A 22,229-nucleotide genomic window follows, 5' to 3' on the forward strand; every position below is an offset into this window, starting at 1 on the left:
TCTCCTAAAAGTCTGGTTGTTGTTTTTTCCTTTGACATCTGGTGGGAGGGTGTTCCACAGGGTGGGCGCCACTACCGAGAAGACCCTCTGCCTGGTTCCCTGTAACTTAAACCAGGAAGCCTCAAACAACCATAGTTTCTTGTTTCATCAGAACTGGAGAAACTATGTTTTTGGAATAAGCCAGGGCATTAAGTCAACTTCAAACCATGATTTAATATCCTGGCAGGGTCCAAAGCTCTATAGGGTGAGGTTTGGTAGTCTGAAATGTGCCTGATGGGTTTGGGCTTGCTGCTACATTTAACAGGGATTTCTTTTCCCTGGTCTTGAATTGCAGACGCTTGACGCTGGCAGACATTGAGAGAATAGCCCCCTTGGCTGAAGGAGCGTTGCCTTACAACTTGGCAGAACTTCAGAGGCAGGTAGGTACCTTCAAGAAAATATGGAAGCCAGCCAATCCCAGTAAACATGTAGCAGTTATGGCTTTAAACTAGGGCTTCTGAGATTATAATTTTGAAATCTTTCCCATGATATCCATATTTATATTTGCTCAGTCCATGGACACATGAGCGCACTGCAGTTTTGGGGAAAGTTTTCCACCCTTCTGAAAACGGCCCTTGTCAAACCATCAAAATGATTTTTTAAAAACTGTTCCGTGAAATGAAAAAAGACAGTTTGAAGGAAACAGACACAACCTTCTTGTGACGTGGGGACCTCTAGGCTGCAGCACAGCATTCCTCATTATCATAACATGCATGCTCATTATCATAACAAAATAGCTGGCTGTTGCTCTGGCCTTTCAGAATATTGTTGCCTTCAGATGCTTAAATTTGTGTTTTAGGTTTGTGAAACTATGTTAAAAATGAATACTTTGTTGAAAAAAGAAAGAAATACACCCCAAACAAATCCTTTTAAAAGGTACAAATCTGGATGCTTGCACAAGCTGCCATGTATTGATTTGTTTCTGAAGGAAAAGCACAGTCTAGTCAGATTATTTTATGAGGCCTTGTATGTGGATTTTGCTGTTTGCAAATTACTGCATTATCTGGATTGTTTTGTGTTAAAGCTCATTTTCGAAATTAACGTGTCTCTGATATTTCGGCATATTTCCTTCTCTTGCCTGATAATGCCACTTTGTCTTTGTTGATTTTCTATTTTTTATTTTACAATCACCACATGAAAGATTTCTTGGACTAATTATCGCTCGTGGAGATTGACCAGGACTGTTTGGCTAGACTAATTTATTGAATTTTGCTTATGTGGTTTGATTGTTTTTAGCCCTTGTCTCCATAGCAACAGGATTTTTGTTTTTTACTTTTTAAATTAACTCAAACTTTTGGCTGCTGGAAAAATGCTGCTTTAAAGTAGCCCTGCTTAAAATGAATGGAAATTCTCTGGAAAAGAAGGGGTTGCATATTTTGCAGCCTTAATGAATTGTCACCTGCTAAGAAATACAGGCCTTCCTGGAATCTTTTGTGTTTTGGGAACAATCAAAGATTTAACATTACTTGGGCCTGACTCAGTCTTTGGATGATCAGATTATATCAGCTAAAAAAAGACTTCTACAGCCTACATTTCGGTTTGAACCTCAGTGAAGGTTCAAGGAAAGAAGCATCCTTGGTAGATTTAAGCTTTGTCCTCCTCCTCCTCCCTCCTCTCTGCACTACTCCATCCTTCTTTTTGTAACAGAAGTGGTGTCACTGTCTTTCTCCTTCCCCCACTCTTACTCCTCTTCTTGCTGCCACATTAGTGGTGGCAAATTCTAACGAAGAGCCCCCAGCACTGTGGGTAGATGTGATGGTTAGAAAGGTGTATTGAACGTAATTTGTTTTGTAAAGCTTTAAAGGTAAAAGGTAAAGGGACCCCCTGACCGTTAGGTCCAGTCGTGGCCGACTCTGGGGTTGCGGTGCTCATCTCGCTTTATTGGCCGAGGGAGCCGGCGTACAGCTTCTGGGTCATGTGGCTAAGCCGCTTCTGGTGAACCAGAGCAGCGCACGGAAACGCCGTTTACCTTCCCGCCAGAGCGGTACCTATTTATCTACTTGCACTTTGACGTTCTTTTAAACTGCTAGGTTGGCAGGAGCAGGGACTGAGCAACGGGAGCTCGCCCCGTCGCGGGGATTCAAACTGCCAGCCTTCTGATCGGCAAGTCCTAGGCTCTGTGGTTTAACCCACAGCGCCACCCACCTCCCTTTGTAAAGCTTTACAAAGTTCTAAAAGTCTTTCTAGCCACTGTGGCCATGCCACTGGCCCTCTCCTTTAAAAAAACAACAAAAAACTTATTTATACTTGTTATGCCTACTCGCGTGGTTGCTCGAGAGCGAACAGGAAAGATCCTCACTGGTATTTTCAAAGGCTTTATTATCGGTGCAAAAACATTTACAGTGCAGAACGTCTCAATTCCATGTCTTGCTCAGTCACTAGCAGAATCTGAGAGTGGGCGGTCCTTAAACTTTCCCCAGCAGAGTAGTCTCTTGACCCCCATCCGACGCCTCCCCTCTCTGCGCGTAAACCTACTGTGCAGAGAGGGCGTGGGTAAAGGGGGACTTGCCTCCCCCCCGCTTTGCTCATGCACAGTGCCTTGGCTCTCTCTTGCATCCTCCAAGCCCTGCATCCCTTCCCCACTAGAGGCGGGGCTTCCCTCCTCCGCGGAGGAAGTGCTGCTTCTCACAATCTTTGGAGTCTCCCTGTAACCCAGCTGCCCTTCCACCTCTCGCGTCTTAGCTGATGGCAGTTCCCTGACAATACTTTTCAGATATATACATTTCCTTAATTTTACAGTCCTTTTTGACATTTTAAAACTACACTTCCTTCCCCCTCTTTCTGCAGTTCTTTAAATTTATTTTTAATATCTTCTGCATATCCAAATTAACTTAACTTACTTGTTTATTTATCTTCTTTAAATATATGCTCTTATGTAGCTGCAGGTTATTACAGTGCTACCTTGGTTCTTGAACTTAATCCACTCCAGAAGTCCGTTCGACTCCCGGAACAGTTCAAAAACCAAGGCGCGGCTTCCAATTGGCTGCAGGAGCTTCCGGCACTTAAGCGGAAGCCGCATTGGACGTTCGGCTTCCGGAAAATGTTCGCAAACCGGAACACTTATTTCTGGGTTCGAGAACCAAGGTACCACCATACAATAATCTTGCCATTGTTTTTATATGTTTAAAATTTGTCAATATTCAATAAACCATTTCCCTTCTTTTATAAAAAGTTTGTTATCTTGCTTTCTTATTCTTCTGGTAAGTTTCACCATTTCTGCATATTCCATAAGTTTTTGTATCCATTCTTCCTTTGCTGTGTCTTCTTCTTCTTTCCAATTTGGGGCAAGTGACATTCTTGCCGCTGTAGTCTCGTACGTGAATAAATTTCTGTACAATTTAGGTAGTTCTACCCCTATAATTCCCAGTCCACTGGCCTTCTCCCGGCCACCTCTCCCAGAGTGCCTTTCTCAGAAGTGAGATGACAGTGGAGAGCCTCATGCAGTGTGAGTGTAGTGGAGAGCCAGTGTGGTGTAGTGGTTAAGAGCAGTAGACTCGTAATCTGGTGAACCGGGTTCGTGTCCCCACTCCTCCACATGCAGCTGCTGGGTGACCTTGGGCTAGTCACACTTCTCTGAAGTCTCTCAGCCCCACTCACCTCACAGAGTGTTTGTTGTGGGGGAGGAAGGGAAAGGAGAATGTTAGCCGCTTTGAGACTCCTTTGGGTAGTGATAAAGCGGGATATCAAATCCAAACTCCTCCTCCTCCTCCTCTTCTTCTTCATCCGGTGGCCAGTAAGGAGGTGAGGCAGCACTGGTTCACTCCCTTCCCCAGTCTCATTCCAGGCAGGGTTGGTGATGTTCCCAGCCTGAAACACGAGGTATACACTGCCAGTCAGAGTAAGCAGTTCTGAGCTAGATGGATGAGTGGTCTGACTCTGTATAAGGTCCTATGCTCCTAAGGGGAGGAGGAGGCAATGTCTAGTGTTGGGACCTCTATGCCCTGCATTGCCATGTCAGCACAGCAGTGCATGAGAACAGGTCATTAGACTAATGAAGAGGGTGATCTGTGCAAGGGGAATTTGGCTGCCGAGAGCAATCTTAGATCACAGAAGTCGCAACTTTTTTAACATTTTTATTAACATACCCTTTCCGCCTAGTTGGGAAAGATAAAAGAAGGGGACGCTGCCAGTCTTTCAATCATACTTGTGGCTGATATTCTCACGGAAAGATTTTATTTTGTCTAGCTGCTAAATATCTGTGTACAGTGGCTTCACGGAGTGATGCCAGTGACAGTAATTTTCTATTTATAAATATTCATGCTCTGAAAGCCATAGCATTAATTATACTAATTTGCATATCCTATGTGAATCCAGGCGCGTGGCGGGGTATAGTAAGCGCCTTCATAAATAGGCTTAAAGTTATATTTCCATTAGAAGGGAGGAGAAGACAGGCTCAGGCTGACATATGCTTGGGACTCACCTCAGTCCACAGTTTTGCTAGGATTTCATGAGGATTGCAAGGAAATGAAGAAACACAGGCTGAGTTCACACATAATGGTAAACTATGGTTTAGCAATATGAGGATGGTTGGCAGTGAGCCACGGACTCCCTCCTAATCCTCCTTTGGCCTGGTAGGGAGGAAGAACTTAGAGGCATTCGATTCCCTTTTCATCTAATTTTTGGCTTGTTGTCACGTCTGAACCTGAATGATGGTTAATCTTTCCACCAACCATAGATTAACCACAGTTTAGTGTTTAGTAAGAGGGACGTGGGTGGCGCTGTGGGTTAAACTACAGAGCCTAGGACTTGCCGATCAGAAGGTCAGCAGTTTGAATCCCCGTGACGGGGTGAGCGCCCGTTGCTCAGTCCCAGCTTCTGCCAACCTAGCAGTTTGAAAGCACGTCAAAGTGCAAGTAGATACATAGGTACCACTCCGGCGGGAAGGTAAACAGCATTTCCGTGCGCTGCTCTGGTTCACCAGAAGCGACTTAGTCATGCTGGCCACATGACCCGGAAGCTGTACGCCGGCTCCCGCGGCCAATAAAGCGAGATGAGCGCCGCAACCCCAGAGTCGACCACGACTGGACCTAATGGTCAGGGGTCCTTTTACCTTTACTAGTGTTTGGGCAAAATGCTAAACAGTGGTTATTCTAAAACAGAAGCTTCTGGTCTAAAGACTGTTTCAGAGGCAGAGGGGAGCAAACTTGAGTTTTGCTACAACCCAAGCATGGTTAGTAGCCAGTGAAGCATAAATGAAAAACAGTCCATGGAGTACAGGAAGAACTTTAGCTGGAAATGCTTCAGCAGGCCTGCAGTTTTTAATTCATCCACATTTGGTTTCACCATAAAACCCAATAGTGCCTTGGTTCCCACGTTCCATGAGCACAGACTTTAAATCGTGTTGCACGCAAAAGGGCATTTGAGTGCTGAGCATTACCTAGCAGTATATCTTGTAAACGTGGGAACGAGAGAAAGTCATTGTTGTGCATCTTCACAAATCAGTTTTTCAGTTGCGCCGTCTCTGGGATGTGAGAGAGATGGAAGTGCAATCCTTAGAAGTACACCCCCGGTTAATGTGTTTAAAGAGAGCTGCCGGATCATTTTTATTCTTACTTAAAGCTCAGTGCACAGCTGCTTTCAGTTCTCATAACAGCATTTTGGGGTTTTTTTTGCCCAATTTCATGTCTTATTCTCTGTCCCTCCCTCCCCTCCACCCCACCCCGCTCCACCGACCCCCGTTCTTCACTCACAGCAATCTTACGGTGATCTGGGCAGACCTGTCTGGCTCCAGGCAGCTGAGTCGGCTTACAGGTTCACTCTGGGCTCAATTGCTGGAGGTGAGTGACATGTCTGTGTGTGCTGTTTTCAAGCTGGGATTGCTGTAATATTATCTAGCCGGGCTGGTTGCAGATCAGCTAAGTTGGAGTTCATTGTCCCTCCCACCCCCAGGGTAGGAATGGTGGAGCTCTGAAGAGAGCTCTTTATTGTTACTTATATAAAAAAAACAAAAACCCAAGCCTATGATCAGAAGTCCTGACAGAACATGACCTTGGCACTACAGGCTCCAGACAGTCTTTGGAGCAAAACTTGCAGAACGACAGACTTCTCAGATATAGCCTCGGACTCCCCTCTTAATTATATTTGATGGGACTGATACCAAACTCAGAAAGGGAAACGAAGGCTGGGGACAAATACAGTGTCTTTAATAAAGAGGCTGAAGACATCACATTGTTCCTGCTCCCTTGTTTCACTTTTGGTATATAATTTGGTTGAGACTTACCGTATTTTTTCATGTATAAGACTAGGTTTTTTGTTTGTTTTTTCACCAAAAAATTAGGTTTAAAATTGGGGCTTGTCTTATACATGGGTAGTGCTGAGGGGTGTTTTCTTAATTTGGAGTCCCCCAAAATAGGGGGCGTCTTATACATGCGAGCGACTTATACACAGAAAAATACGGTATATGTAGACATTAGTCATCTTTGAACTACTGATTTATGATAATATTACAAAATAATATTATGAAACGGGGCATAGCAAGAGGCCGTGAAACACACCTATGTGTGCTCCAGGTGCTCCAGCTGATAATTGTATTCTGTTTACTGTAGATTTTCATACCCACCTGAGCAGTTGCCATTTTAAGCTGAATTGTACTCCTTTCGCTCCAGAGAACAGCAACTGTTTGGGACTAGGGTGAAAGGGGAATGCAGGATGCTGCGATGAAGCGTATCTCCAACTTAATGAGCCTCTGTAACGAGATGATTTTTGTTGTTCTTTGGAAGGCCTGCATCCATCAGTTTCCTAATCGTTTGAGACACCCTGACTGCTAGGCCACATTTTTCAGTATTGACTTCTCTTCAGCAAGGAAAAACAGGGCTTCCCTCTGCCCAGAGAACTTTCCTGCAAAATGCAAACATTTCCAAAGAATTTTCTCCCCATCCCCAGGGCTGTTCAGCAGTGAGGTTGGATGGAATGCTTTGCGATCTGAGCTTCATTTTTAGGCAAAGGCTTGAGTGGTTAAGCCGGTTTTTCTGCATCAGAATTCAGCCCTGGAAAATGTGAAGTATGAATGGAGAACATATGCAGATTACCAGGCAATCCTAATTACCCCACCCTCCCACCCAGGACTGTGGGTAAGAGTTCCATGGGCATAGGCAAAGTGTCCTTCACAGGGGTGCCAACTTGAATAAAATATGGAGGGGGGCAGTAAGCCCTGTCCCGCATAATCGATCACATGACACGGTGCACATACACCATTTGAAAGGCAATGCCCATCAATTTGGGGCAGGTGCCCCCTCAAATACAGTGGTGCCTCGCAAGACGAAATTAATCCGTTCCGTGAGGCTCTTCGTATAGCGGTTTTTTCGTCTTGCGAAGCAAGCCCATTGACAGCTTAGAGGATTAGCGCTATTAGCGGTTTAGCGGCTTTTAGCGGATCAGCTGTTAAGCGGCTTATCAGCGGATCAGCTGATAAGCGGCTTAGGGCTTAGGAAAAGGGGGGGGAAAGGGGAAAAAACCCCGCAGGAACTTGCAAGACATTTTCGTCTTGCGAAGCAAGCCCATAGGGAAATTCGTTTTGCGAAGCGCCTCCAAAATGGAAAACCCTTTCGTCTAGCGGGTTTTCCATCTTGCGAGGCATTCGTCTTGCGGGGCACCACTGTATTTTATTTGGGGGTGGGGCAAAGACCCCTTTGCCCTTAGGAGTTAGCTTCTATGGTCCTTCATATTTTCCCTATCCTAAGTGCTACATTTCATTCTGTTCTCCATCAAACTCCTTTATGTCTCTGGGCTCTTGTAACACCGTTCATATATCTCATAATTGGCATTTTATTTATTAATTTATTTAGAAGATTTATAAACCGCTTGCTAAAAAAACAACAACACCTCTCTGAGCAGTGTACAAATAAAAATTAGAGAGTGAACACAGCTAAAATCCACACTCCAGATAAAAGCAATCGAAACAAACCTAAAAACAAGAGCAGAAGCACTTATTCCACACTAGCATGTTTTGTTTGGGCACAGTGAGAAACTGGAATATAAAACTTACGTTGTCTTTTGGTTTGCAGCCGTAGGAGCTACCGCCGTCTACCCTATTGATCTGGTGAAGACTCGCATGCAGAACCAGCGCACAACTGGCTCTGTGGTGGGAGAGCTGATGTACAAAAACAGCTTTGATTGTTTCAAGAAAGTTCTGCGTTATGAAGGCGCTTTTGGCCTTTACAGAGGTGAGCAGATGAAACGCATCAGTCCAATACACCTGCAGTTGACTTTTAAATGGCTTTTGTGCAGGCACCTAAACAGCGCAAGGAAACTCTTGAGGGATAGGGAGCTGTGCTTGTGTGTGTTGGGTACTTCTTGGCTTATAAAATTGCAAAACTCTCAAACTGTGTATCTTGAAGGTGCTGTATAGATTAATATCTGTTAGGTGCTTTTCTGTGCTTTCGTGTGCACACACATCTTAAGTTACTTATTTTATTTATTACATACATTTATATGCCGCCTTCTACTGCAAGAAGCTCAACGTGGTGTGTGAGTTGTCCCCCTCCTCTCCATTCTCTCCTCACAATAACCCTGTGAGGTCAGTTAAGATAAGAGGCAATGACCGGCCCAAGGTTGCCCGACAAATCTTATTTCCTAGGATTTTGACATCCTGGAAACAAACTCCAGAACCAAGTCTTACCTACAGTCTAAGCCTCCACGATGGTTCATTGCAGAATATAGTACTCTGTTCATACTTTAAAGCTCAGGCAGAAAAATTACATGGGTTTGACATTCAGCAAAGTGACTCTGTGCCTTTGCAGTCAGGACAGAAGCCGGTCCTGATTCCTTTTCCTCTCCACAGATGATAGCGCCACATGTGTATTTCGCCATGCAGTTTTTGTGCATGTAAAGGGTGAATCTGCTCTAAGACTAAATACAGTGTGTGTGTGTATGTGTGTGTGTGTGTGTGTCTATGCATGCTTGTATAAGTCAAGAGGATGAGAATGCGTAAGAAGAGCCCTGTGCTGGATCAGACCACAGGTCCATCTCGTCCTGGGTTTCCCAAACTTGGGTCTCCTGCAGTTTTTGGACTATAACGCCCATCATCCCTGACCACTGGCTCTGCTAGCTAGGGATGATTGGAGTTGTAGTCCAAAAACAGCTGGGAGACCCACATTTGGGAAGGTAAAAGGGAGGGAAACCCTGATCCAGTCCCCTGTCCTTGTTTTCTGCAGTTGCACCAACCAATTGCTGATGGGAAGTCCATCTGCAAGACATGAGAGCTGATCCTTCCCCAGCAGCTGGTATTCTGAGGCACACTGCTGCCTCTGATATGTAGGCATCATGACTCGTAGCCGTTGATCCTGTATATGTGTGTTTGTGCACGCACACATGCGCTGTATTTAGCTGTGTATTAATGGCGGTGGGAGGAGTGCCTCCAGGTGTTACTGTCTATTAGTTCCTTTAGCGGTAGGCACTACTGTGCTAAATATCCTTTTAATAGGGGATCAGAGACTCAGGCTGGGAGATCGGCATTTCTTTTTCTTGTTGTCAACCGCCCTTTGTGTGTTTAATAACTACCTTTCCCCCAGCATAATAAGTCTGTTAAGCCTCAGACAAAAAGGACTGCATTGAAAGAAACTAAGCCACGGCATACATTAGCTGCTGATCTGCATCCGTGCATGTGTAGGTACTACACACACATTTGATTTGGGCTTCTTAGGAGAAGGGAGTTGTATGTGGAAGGTAAACCCCACATGGCTTTTAAGCAGTGAGAGCTACTGCAGAGAATGGCATTCTGTTGCCGCTGCTGACGCAAGGGTGTGAACAACCCGCCGTTCTTCCTGCTAGCGGAGAAACGGCCTCATTGCACAGAATCGGCCTGCTCTTCCGGCAGTCGGCTCGCAGACCGCTTGGCAGATTAACTTCATTTCCCTTGAAACGGCAGTGAGGTGAATCAGCACTTTATTACAGTTCTGTCAGCTTTTGCGAAAGTTGGGCCAGGGCGACGGCAGGGAGACAGGTAACACATGCGCCTGCTGTCTAGGTTGGAAAGGGACTGGATTAAAAGTGGCAAGACGCTTCGTCTAAAGCCAAGCGAGCGAAGGCTGCCCTCTGCTGATCTGTTTTCTTAAACAGGTCTGCTGCTGGAAAAGTACCCGCCAATTATCGCAGGGCAGGAAAGCAGCTCACAGGTCGTCAAACCTGTTCCCATCACTCACCTTTTCTGGGCAGAGAGTCCGGTGTCACAGGAACGGAAAAAAAATAAACATTCAAGCACATGACACTTAAAATGTCCCCTCCCCATTTTATTTTATTAAAACAAATCCATTAAATAAAATACAGTAGATGGCACTTAATTCATGTTTTTGCTGTTTCACATTGACTTCCAGTGTACCCTATGGCCTGGCCACCCCAAAATTCCTGGTTCTCAACCTGTGACTATGTTATACCCAAAGAAACTTCGCTTGACAAACAATCTATCTTTAAACAGGTGCAAGTATGTATGTGTTTTGGTGCTGGTAGCCTCACATTGCACTTAACTGGGGAAAAAAAATCCAGCAACTTCATCTTCTTTTGTAACTTAACACTAACTTTTCCTCCTAGTGCTTAAAACTTCTGTCTCTCCATTTTAACGATGTAAGTAACAAAGTAGATGGTTGCATTGGTCTTAGAAGTTACTTTCTTTTAGGTAGTGAAGAGAGAGCATTGTGTGTAGATGTAGGTAGTGTTGGCCTGGATACTGAGAACTGCACACAGGAGAAAACTCATGGGAGGGGATTTTTCTGCTTTCTCCCAGCCTCTTCACCTCCCATAAACATTCCCCAGAGCGCCAGAATGGTATGGGAATGGAGGAAAGTGTGTAGCGCTAGAAAAGAGGAAGTTGCCCAAAATGAAGTGGAAGCATCTTATGTGCCTGGAGCTCAGTCCAACTTTGGGTGATTTCTAATAATAATAATAATAATTTTTATTTATACCCCGCCCTCCCCAGCCAAGGCAGGGCTCAGGGCGGCTAGCAAGCAATAATAAAACAAGTTGAATGAATACAACTTAAAAACAAGAATAGAATACAACATTAAAATATTGAAACAGTAAAACATTAAAATGTTAAAATGCAGCCTCATCACAGGAGGAGAAAGAAAAGGAAAGAGGGGGAGGGGATCAGGCGGATTCCAAGCCAAAGGCCAGGTGGAACAACTCTGTCTTACAGCCCCTGTGGAAAGAAATCTGATCCTGCAGGGCCCCGGTCTCATGAGATAGCGTTCCACCAGGCCGGAGCCAGTGTTGAAAAGGCCCTGGCTCTGGTTGTCTAACTTCCTTAGGGGCCGGGACCACTAGGGTGTTGCTATGTATGGACCTTAAGGTCCTCCGTGGGGCATACTGGGAGAGGCGGTCCCGTAGGTACGAGGGTCCTAGGCCGTGAAGGGCTTTAAAGGTCAAAACCAGCACCTTAAATCTGACCCTGTACTCCACCGGGAGCCAGTGCAGCTGGAAGAGCACTGGGTGAATATGCTCCCATGGCAGAGACCCCGTGAGGAGCCTGGCTGCAGCATTCTGCACCCGCTGGAGTTTTTGGGACAGCTTCAAGGGCAGCCCCACGTAGAGCGAATTACAGTAGTCAAGCCTGGAGGTGACCGTCGCATGGATCTCCATCCCATGCCATTCAGGGAATGCAGAGTGAAGAATGGGGAAAGGGGTGGGTGGGAATAGAACTTTCTTCACGTTCCGTTTCACTTTCACTTCTCTGGATCCAAGCCACTGTCTTTCTCTTATGAATTAGGTTAACTATAGGAAATGGTATTGCCTGACTGTGTATATAATGACGCTTGACTGGAGTGTCTACAGAGCTCGCTAGACGTCCTGGCATTTCAATTTTGTTTCCAAGCAGCAGTTTAAATAAGAAGTAAAAAGCGGCAGGACTTGATTGGGAATGAATGAAACCACCTAGTGACTGATTGCCGATTGATCAAATCGACAAGGAGTAGCATCTTGCGGTTAAAAGAAAGGCACACTGCGTGCTCTGAGCATCCCGCAAGAGACGTTTGGGAATAACTCAGCAGCAATAAAGCTGATTTCAGTTCATAGCAGGCAGCTGATATCGGGCAATAGACTTAGGAAAATGCAGCGCCAGCAAGCCCTGAAAGAAGTCTTGAAATGCTCAGTTGCAAAACAGCGCAATGGGCACATAGCGGAACGGCCAGCTCCATATGTAGAAACATCATTGATGTCAAAGGAAAACCTCTGTGGGGAAATGGATGTGTTAGGCTATTTAAGGGCAAAGCACCCTAGACGTCATGCCAGCAAACTTGAGCGTGTCTAATTGTGATACATTTGCTCCATTTGTCTAGGGTTGCTTCCACAGCTCATTGGTGTCGCTCCAGAAAAAGCCATTAAGCTTACAGTGAGTATATTTATTTTTAAATAATTTTCTTCAGAGGGTTTTCGATCCAGTTTTTGGAGGAGACGCTCCTCAAAAGCAGCTCCAAACGTACATACAAGTCCAAATGCTGTATTAAAAACATGAACATAAAGATATTTTGAAGTGAGGATAGCTCAACACTTTTGCACGGCTTTCTTTTTTTTGGGGGGGGGGAGAAATATTTATTTTTGAAGAACACCCAAAACGTTTCTCAGGTGATTTCTCTGTGCCAGGAACTGCCACACTCTGGCCTCTTGTTTTTAGATCTCCTTAAACAAAATGAAAAAATTCTTTATTGAAAGTTCAAAAAGTACACAATTATATGTGTACTAAACATGGTGAGATGTAAATAAAAGAGAGAAAAAGAAAAAGAGAAACAGAACCTGTGTAGAAGAGAAAATAACGGGAGGAGGTGGGGAGAACCCAAAACCCATGTACTTTACCAGGTTGTTACTGTACTTCACCAGATCTTAACCTATTACAGAATTTGTCAGAATGGATTCCAGATATCAAATCCAAATATCCAAATATTGTTTTTAGATCTCCTGAATAAAACTGTAGATGAGGAAGGTGGAATTGGGGCCTGATGGTATTAATTATGTCTTTCTGTTAGGTCAATGACTTTGTCAGAGACAAATTCACGCAGAGAGACGGTTCCATTCCACTGTATGCAGAGATCCTTGCGGGAGGCTGCGTAAGTATCCCTGCCATGGGAAGGAGACACCTTTCCCACTTTGTCCCCATATTAAAATGACTGCTGACACAGAACAATTTTATCGCTGTGTCACAGGAAGAGCTGCTGCAATTTTGGTGCTGTTTGTCCCTTTCTGTTGACACCTTTTCCACTGCCAGCTGCTACGTGGAGCAGGTTACAGCAAAGCAGGGCATCTCTTTACATTACAACCATCAACAGAGAGCTGTTGTTAGAAATGTCAGGTTGTTTTCCCCCACAGAACAGCTCTGATTGTCAACACCGGCTGGAGAAAATGACCGTGAGAAAGCCACGGCTGTATATATATATATATATAGAGAGAGAGAGAGAGAGAGAGATGTAGAGCTCTCTCGGTTTTTTGGCAGAAGAGTTCCTTTTGTCTGAAAGGTGGAGAGGAGCTTTATTTATCTCCTGCAGAGCAAATCCGTTGTCTGCTTGCAACAGGATTTATCTGGCTCCAGTTGTTGTTTTTTAATCAAGAGGACATTTATGTAAGTAACAATGCACTGTATTTTTCGCTCTATAAGACGCACTTTTCCCCTCCTAAAAAGTAAGGGGAAATGTGTATGTGTCTTATGGAGCGAATGCAGGCGGGAGGCTCTGCTCAGCGCTCCCTTTAAAGAGCCGCTTGGAGCGCGTGTGCGGCTCTTGGGGGCTTTTCCCCGAGGAGGGAAAAGGGAGCGCGGCTCTTGGGGGAGCCTTCATCCTGCTGCCTGGGAGAGGCTGCGCGCGGCTATCCCATAAGTCAGGACAGCAAGAGGGATCGCTGCGCAGCAATACGCTTGCTGTCCTGGCTTCTGGCTCAGCACGTGGCTATTGCGGGAGGTGGGGGAAGGGACAGAGCGTGCGGCTCTGTCTTTTCCTCCACCTCCTGCAAAAGCCCCCAAGAGCTGCACAGAGCGTGTGTGCGGTGCTTGGGGGCTTTTCAGCCTCCTTGGGGAAAAACCTGCAAGCGCCACACGCACGCTCCATGCGGCTCCTGAAAGGGAGCGCTGAGCAGGGCCTGGGATGCATACAGGCTCTGCTCAGTGCTCCCTTTAAAGAATATTTTTTTCCTTGCATTTCCCCTCTAAAAACTAGGTGCGTCTTATGGAGCGAAAAATACGGTAAATCCACGGCCATTGATGAGCTCCATTGATTTCCATGGGGTAGAGTTAAGCAGGTGCCTAATTCTGTCCCAGTGAAATCAGTGGGAGTTTTAAGTGTTCCATTGTACATTGTATATAGGAAGCTGCCTTGTGCCAGGTCAGTCCATCAAGTCCATTGTTGTCTACACTGACTGGCAGCAGCTGTCCAAGGCTTCAGACACAGGTCTCTCCCAGTCCTACCTGCAGAAGCAAGGGGTTGAGCCTGAGACCTTTTGGGTGCAAAGCGAATGCCCCACCACCAACTTGAGCTGCCATCCTTCTCAGAACAATATATCACTGACATTTTCCCGGACGCATTAATTCCAGTGCAGCTTGAATCTTATTGAAATGCAAGGAGTTCCACTCTAACACATTTCTTACTGAAGGGCAGCTGCTCTTTCTGCCCACCTCAGTTCTACTGTACCCTTCAGGAACCAGAAATGTACCCCCCCCCCAAGAGTGTGGAGAGTAACTGATGCAAAGGCTGGAGGCAGGTAATCTGTTTCTCAGAGAACCGACAGCCGTTTGAATGAATGCTGGCTGGTTTTGGTGAGCACACTTACCCCAATTTCACCATGGGTTCATTGTTCAAATATACACTCAGGCTTGGCTTGCTGTTTTTAAAGCGTTTGGGGAAGGTCCCTGTTGAATTGTCAAACCCGGACCCTGCAAAGGTATTGTATTTTTATTGTTTACTATTTATTTGTATATCGCCCTTTGTACGTAAAGGTCAGGATGGTTCGCCACATAAAGTGGCATCATAGTGCTTTTAGTACCTTTTTAAAGAGTTGAGTTGAAAAGCATCTGTCTTCCTATGTAGCTTCTGTCCTCACTTTGGTGAAACAATAGACTCGGTTGTGCTTAATGTTATTATCCATTCTAAGCTGACAAAGGTCCGTATAGTTAAAACTATGGTTTTCCCAGTAGTGATGTATGGAAGTGAGAGCTGGAACATCAAGAAGGCTGATCGCCAAAGAATTGATGCTTTTGAATTCTGGTGCTGGAGGAGACTCTTGAGAGTCCCATGGACTGCAAGAAGATCAAACCTCTCCATTCTTAAGGAAATCAGCCCTGAGTGTTCACTGGAAGGACGGATCCTGAAGCTGAGGCTCCAATACTTTGGCCACCTCATGAGAAGAGAAGACTCCCTGGAAAAGACCCTGATGTTGGGAAAGATGGAGGGCACAAGGAGAAGGGGACAACAGAGGACGTGATAGTTGGACAGTGTTCTCGAAGCTACCAACATGAGTTTGACCAAACTGTGGGAAGCAGTGGAAGACAGGAGTGCCTGGCATGCTCTGGTCCATGCGGTCACGAAGAGTCAGATACGACTAAACAACAACAACAACAACAACAAGCACATCTAAAAGGCCACACCTGAACCATATATGTAGAGCACTATTACGCCACTTTAAGCAACCCTGCTTCTCCCCAATGAATCCTGGGCGCCATGGTTTGAGAAGGGTGCTGAGAGTTACCGCCGTACCTTGGTTTTCGAACGGCTTAGTTTTGGCTCCTGAACGCTGCAAACCCGGAAGTGACTGTTCTGGTTTGCGAACTATTTTTGGAAGCTGAACGTCTGACGGGGCTTCTGATTGGCTACAGGAGCTTCCTGCAGCCAATCAGAAGCCGCACTTCGGTTTCCAAACGTTTTGGAAGTCGAACGGACTTCTGGAATGGATTCCAAGGTACGACTGTATTCCCATCACAGAGCTGAGTGGTTTAAACACCAGTCCCTCTTCCCAGGGAACTCTGGGAACTGTACCTCTGTGAGAGGAATAGGGCTCTCCTAACAACAGGTGGCGCTGTGGGTTAAAGCCTCAGCGCCTAGGGCTTGCCGATCGGAAGGTCGGCGGTTCGAATCCCTGCGGCGGGGTGCGCTCCCGCTGCTCGGTCCCAGCGCCTGCCAACCTAGCAGTTCGAAAGCACCTCCGGGTGCAAGTAGATAAATAGGGACCGCTTACCAGCGGGAAGGTAAACGGCGTTTCCGTGTGCGGCTCTGGCTCGCCAGAGCAGCGATGTCACGCTGGCCACGTGACCCGGAAGTGTCTCCGGACAGCGCTGGCCCCTGGCCTCTTAAGTGAGATGGGCGCACAACCCCAGAGTCTGTCAAGACTGGCCCGTACGGGCAGGGGTACCTTTACCTTTACCTTTTAACAGCTTTCAGCGCCTTTAACAAACTGCAGCGCCCAGGATTCTGCCAAAGTGCTGTAATAATGCTTTATATGTATGGTGCAGCTGTGGCCAAAGGCAGGAGCCCTCCTGGGTTTGGATCTGGGAACTCTTAATACCTTCCAGTTGAACAGGCTGGATGGAAATCTCTTCAGCTTGTCACCAAAACCATGGGCAATGAGGCTGTTGACCTCTGCAAACTCCGAATTCAAAGAGGCAGCCCTGGAGTGATGCTGTTCTTACTTTTCCCTGATTAGAAATGGCAGCCCTGTAGATACCCCAGCCTTCGCTTGTCAGCGTACAAACCCACGTTTGGGAAAGGCAACAACTGCGCGAGTTATAGCCATACCCCAGAGAGAACCTAATCTTGCTTTTGAAGGCCCATTAGAAGCAGCTACAGTTATATGGAAGAGACCCCTCAACCCCGCAAATAAATGTAATTCAAAGGCCTGACACATCTGCTGACTTCTCTCCCCCCCCACTCCCCCCCCAAGTCAGCTATAAACTGCTGAGGGCTGCTGTGGTTTCATGAGGAAGCCCACACAGCCTAACGGCAGTATAATTTTTATGAAAATGTATGCACATTTTAAATTAGACTTGAGTTCCTTTTAAAAAAAAAATTGCTTGAGGATGTTTTCAGGTATGCATTCATTAGGCTATTTTCCCCCATGCTGCGACATGTGTTCAGTAAGGAATCTTAGTGATTTCTGTTTCGGTAATGAATTTTGATTATTAGGGTTACTAACTTAATATCGTTTTGTACCAAAACATGTTTCTAGCATGGGCAAGTCTTCATTAAGCGCTACCTCTGTCCCTTTTTGCTCAAGGCATTTTAAACTGAAGTGTAGTCCGTCATTCGCACTGAGAACATTTGAACATCAAAAGCTGAGCTCATCATTGCCTACTCTGGCTGGCAGAGCATCTCAGAAAGATGTATTTCCCAGCCGTATGTGGAGATGTTGGGGTTTGAACCCAGGAACTTTGCTTTCCCACTAAGCTCCCCTTGGGTAGCAGACGAGGAATCCTAAGGGTTTTCTGGCTCTGAATGGCACATCCTCTGCCCCAAATACTAAAAGAACAGCGCTACTTGCACAAATGTCTCTGAACCAATCCGTTGCAGAAAGGCAACTGTTTGAGCGCTTCCCCAGTAACGCTGTTTTTTTAAAAAATAATAATAATATATATTTAAAAGAAAGTCTTCTCTTCTTGGTCCCAGGGCATTTTAGGGCTTCTTATAGGTAATAACTAGCACCCTAAATAACTAGCACCCTAAATAACTAGCACCCTAAAGCAGAGACATCACCTTGCCAACAAAGGTCCGTATAGTTAAAGCTATGGTTTTCCCAGTAGTGATGTATGGAAGTGAGAGCTGGAACATCAAGAAGGCTGATCGCCAAAGAATTGATGCTTTTGAATTCTGGTGCTGGAGGAGACTCTTGAGAGTCCCATGGACTGCAAGAAGATCAAACCTATCCATTCTTAAGGAAATCAACCCTGAGTGCTCACTGGAAGGACAGATCGTCAAGCTGAGGCTCCAATACTTTGGCCACCTCATGAGAAGAGAAGACTCCCTGGAAAAGACCCTGATGTTGGGAAAGATGGAGGGCACAAGGAGAAGGGGACGACAGAGGACGAGATGGTTGGATAGTGTTCTCGAAGCTACCAGCATGAGTTTGACCAAACTGTGGGAGACAGTGGAAGACAGGAGTGCCTGGCATGCTCCGGTCCATGGGGTCATGAAGAGTCGGACACGACTAAACAACAAAGCACCCTAAATTGCACTCTGAAACAGCTGGCGCAATAAAAGGGGCCACATGATCCCAGCACCTTTCCCCAGTCGAGATTTTAGCGCCTGCATTCCTCATGTATCGAAGCTCCTAAATGCTTTTCAAAGGCAGCCTCACGTTGTGTGTGATTCTAGTGCAGCCGAACAGTAAGTGATGCATGTAGGACCGTGGCCAGGTTTGACCCTACCAGGAGTGGGCAGCCCCATCGGAACTGGGGGGGAATCGCAATAGAGGTGCTGTAGGGATAAAAAGGGATGGATTCCTTTTATTGGAGCAGGGCTGTTGGTTTCTGTAGATGGCGTCTTCGAAGTGGCCGTATTTCCAGAAGGGGCAGGACGATGTAGCTGACTGACGTCGGCTGTACAGAAGTGGAATCACCTAGCTATCTCCCTTGTGTGCTTCTGTTTTTAAGAAACAGGAAGAAAGGGAGGCAGGGACTTTATTACTTTCACAGCATCGTTCCATATACAGTGGTACCTCGGGTTTAGTACTTAATTCGTTCCGGAGGTCCGTTCTTAACCTGAAACTGTTCTTAACCTGAGATACCACTTAAGCTAATGGGGCCTCCTGCTGCCGCTGCATGATTTTTGTTCTCATCCTGAAGCAAAGTTCTTAACCCAAGGTACTATTTCTGGGTTAGCGGAGTCTGTAACCTGAAGCGTCTGTAACCCGAGGGACCACTGTACTTGTCAGGCTGCAAGAAGCAGCCCAGGGCACACAGTTGATTGTGCATCCTTTTTTTAAAAAAAAGCCCCATTGAGAGAATGGAGTGATGTGCTGGAGGGAAAAATTCCCCAAGATCCCTAAAAGCAGAGGGCCCTTAATGCGCACTTGCCTGAGAGAGTTAGCACAAATTTCTGGAGCTTAGCTGGGAGAAGGGAGTGTGAGCACCTAGACATCGTCTCCTAAGATCAATCTAAGTCAAAGGACAATGTTTTCAGTGTGGGGAAAAGTTTTGGTCCGGGACGTTGTCTGTTTTCAGCAAGAGGAAGCGGGTGTTGGGGGCAGGGCCGAGGCGCCTCCCCCCCCCTTCCCCCTTTGTGTCTTGTGCCTCACGGTGGAATTGGAAAGGGCAAGAGGTCTCCTCTTCCAGGGTCACTTGTGCATTTCCTTCCGCCTCTGGCATGTCAAAAGGTGTTTGCTGTGGGATCTCAGACTGCATCTCTTCTCTCATAACCTTTGCTGTCAGCTTGAGTTTTTTTGCATTTGTTCCTCGTGGAGACTTTATTTTACATGACGTTAAGGTTAAGCAAGGGAGCTTGAATTGTTCCTACTCCTGATCTGTATGAATAACCTCCATTCAGGATTGAATTTGTCATGTTGCTGCCCCAAAAGGTGTCTGTCATAATTTAGGAACCGTTTTCTGCATGTGCGAATAGCTGGGCTTGTATTGGGCTTATTATTTGGACACTGTATTTGAATGGGGCTGTTGTTTATAGCACAGCCATGCCAATGCGCTGTCAGAATGTCTGCATAGAATCTTTTTTCCAGGGTGTTCTGCCCCCTCCCCGCTGAAGGTTTGGAACCAAGTTTCCTTGGTCTCCCCTCCTTAATAAATTTCAGTTTCTAAAGCAGTGATAACACCCATGCTGCTACCATAGCCATTGCTACAGTGGGGCATCTGTTGGGTGCCAGTATTATGCTACATGCTGCACAGAGCCTGAGTCAAGTCATGTTTCTCCAGAGGGATAGGGATGCCGGTGGCGCTGTGGTCTAAACCACTGAATCTCTTGGGCTTGCCGGTCGGAAGGTCGGCGGTTCGAATCCCCATGACGGAGTGAGCTCCTGTTGCTCTGTCCCAGCTCCTGCCAACCTAGCAGTTCGAAAGCACGCCAGTGCAAGTAGATAAATAGGTACCACTGCGGCGGGAAGGTAAACGGCGTTTCCATGTGCTCTGGCTTCCGTCACAGTGTCCCGTTGTGCCAGAAGTGGTTTAGTCCTGCTGGCCACATGACCCGGAAAGCTGTCTCTGGACAAACGCCAGCTCCCTTGGCCTGAAAGCGAGATGAGTGCCGCAACCCCATAGTCGCCTTTGACTGGACTTAACCGTCCAGGGGTCCTTTACCTTTACCTTGTTCAGAGGGGTTCCAGTTCCACCTTAACAAAATACCTTCACTGATCATCACTTAATATAAGGAATGGAACTCTAGAACAAATTATTCCACAGTTCAGCCACTGATCCAAGATGGAAAGTTTTAGGATTCCAGATTAATCCAGTCAAGTCATTGCACAATGAGAATGGCTTACTCTCATGCAATGGAACTTCCCCTCCCTCTCCGTCGTCCCCCCCCCCCCCCGCACTTACCTAAATCTGCTCCTGAGTGTATGGAGACACCCCTCCCCCAGAGCAAATTAAGGGGCAGTTGGGGGGGGGCAGAATGAAAAAATCCATCTACACAGGAAGAAGTGTTTCTGCTAATGCAATGGCTTTATATGTTTCTTTAGAAAATCCATAAACATGTTGCTGAAAAATAAATTCCCCCAAGCTTCCATATGCAACATGACTAAAACATGCAAGCCAGTTAAAAACAAGTATGCATAAAGCCATCTTTTTTAAAAATGATTTTAAACATCTTTTTTTTTAGTTCAAAAAGTACATAATTAAATGTGCACTAAACATGGTGAGACGTAAATAAAAGAGATAAAAGGAGAAACAGAACCTGTGTTTAACCTATTACAGTATTTGTAAGAATGGATTCCAAATATTGTTGAATTTGTCCATGGCACGTCTTCGTTTATATGCAAGATGTTCATATGTTGCGAGTTTGTATAAATCTTCAATCATAGAAGGGAGCCGCATTTTTATTTTTCCAATTTGCCAGTATCAAAGATGCGTAAAACCATCTTTAAAAACCAAGGTAAAATCAGTGAAGCTTTTAAAATAAGTGTAACTAACTTGTGTGTCTGGAAATTAAAACCTGTTCATCCAGCATGTAAAAATAAATAAATAGTGAAGCCACACCTGCCCAATATCAAGTGGCAGAGAGTTCCAGAGCACAGATGCTGCCACACTGAAGGAATGACTCGTCGCAGATGCAGAACGGGCATTGTGTAGCACTTGTAAAAGTGTGAGTTCCACAGACCAAAGTGAACAAGGGGACACATTTAAGGCAATCCTTGAAGTAAACTGGTCTATAGCAGCAAAGCAGATAAGCCTATGCCAACTTTGAACTTGGCCTGGTAACATGACATTGGTCAGTGCAGCCCTCTGTGTGCTGCAGTTCTTGCGGCCGGATCCTTGCACTCAAGTACTTGGAGATGTGTGCATCTTCAGTCCACAGGACTTAAGTGTTGACACCACCAGTCACCTCTTGGAATAGGTAGGAGAATGAGCCCAAGTCCTTGTAGTCCCTCAAGCAGCTGATGGTTGCTGTCAGAGCAGGCAGTCCTGCCAACTTTTGGGGGGTGTATTTTGGGACACACCAAATAGTGTTGCTTGCAGGACTCATGGCCGCACACTTAGTCATGTGCACAGGCAGGGAAGACGTGCACACATTTTCGGAGGTGCTTTGAAAGTTCACTGTGAGGGACTCGGCGGTGGGGCAATTGGATGAAGTTGGAATTTGCAATATTTTCTGTGCGTTTTGCCTCTGACCTCACACATGACAGCCTAGGACTGCGGCCTCATCACAGAGCCTTAGACAAGATTGTGCATTTTAATTAAAAGAAATAAGCTACATTGTGCTTCTCAGGCCATCAACACGGTTCTGAAGCCCAAAAAACCTGAAGCTACTGATACAGGTTCCATCAGTCAAAGCTGCAATTTTCTGAAACCCTGTCCCTTTAAAGAGCTTGCTGCTGTTTGTGTACATGCAAAACACCATTTCAACTGCTTTCCACAAAAGGAACTGGGGAAGTTAATTGGGCCGTGATTGGCTTCTCCCTCCCTCTCCTTCGAAAATAAAAATGTTTATGAATTGATCTATTTGACTTTTTTTACAGGGTTATTTTGCCAGCCCTGCAGGAACTCTAATTTCTAAAAGATTAAAAATAAAAACAAAACAACACCTTGCAAAACAGAATTTCCCATATATACAGGCACCACAGTAAACTCT

At 45.8% G+C, this 22,229-nt stretch overlaps 1 protein-coding gene across 3 annotated transcripts in view; it reads left to right on the plus strand.

Moving 5' to 3' along the window:
- The window catches only part of SLC25A12 (solute carrier family 25 member 12), a 59,135-nt gene that overhangs the window by 25,984 nt on the left and 10,922 nt on the right, over positions 1-22,229 (plus strand). For all 3 annotated transcript variants that reach the window (XM_079978469.1, XM_079978470.1, XM_079978471.1), the window contains exons 9-13: positions 335-419; positions 5,732-5,816; positions 8,043-8,201; positions 12,306-12,358; positions 12,990-13,070. In XM_079978469.1, the coding sequence (XP_079834595.1) occupies positions 335-419; positions 5,732-5,816; positions 8,043-8,201; positions 12,306-12,358; positions 12,990-13,070 (463 nt within the window). The remainder of the gene's footprint in view (positions 1-334; positions 420-5,731; positions 5,817-8,042; positions 8,202-12,305; positions 12,359-12,989; positions 13,071-22,229) is intronic.

Source organism: Podarcis cretensis (assembly GCF_951804945.1).
Source record: "Podarcis cretensis genome assembly, chromosome: 1".
In the NCBI taxonomy this organism is placed as follows: Eukaryota; Metazoa; Chordata; class Lepidosauria; order Squamata; family Lacertidae; genus Podarcis; species Podarcis cretensis.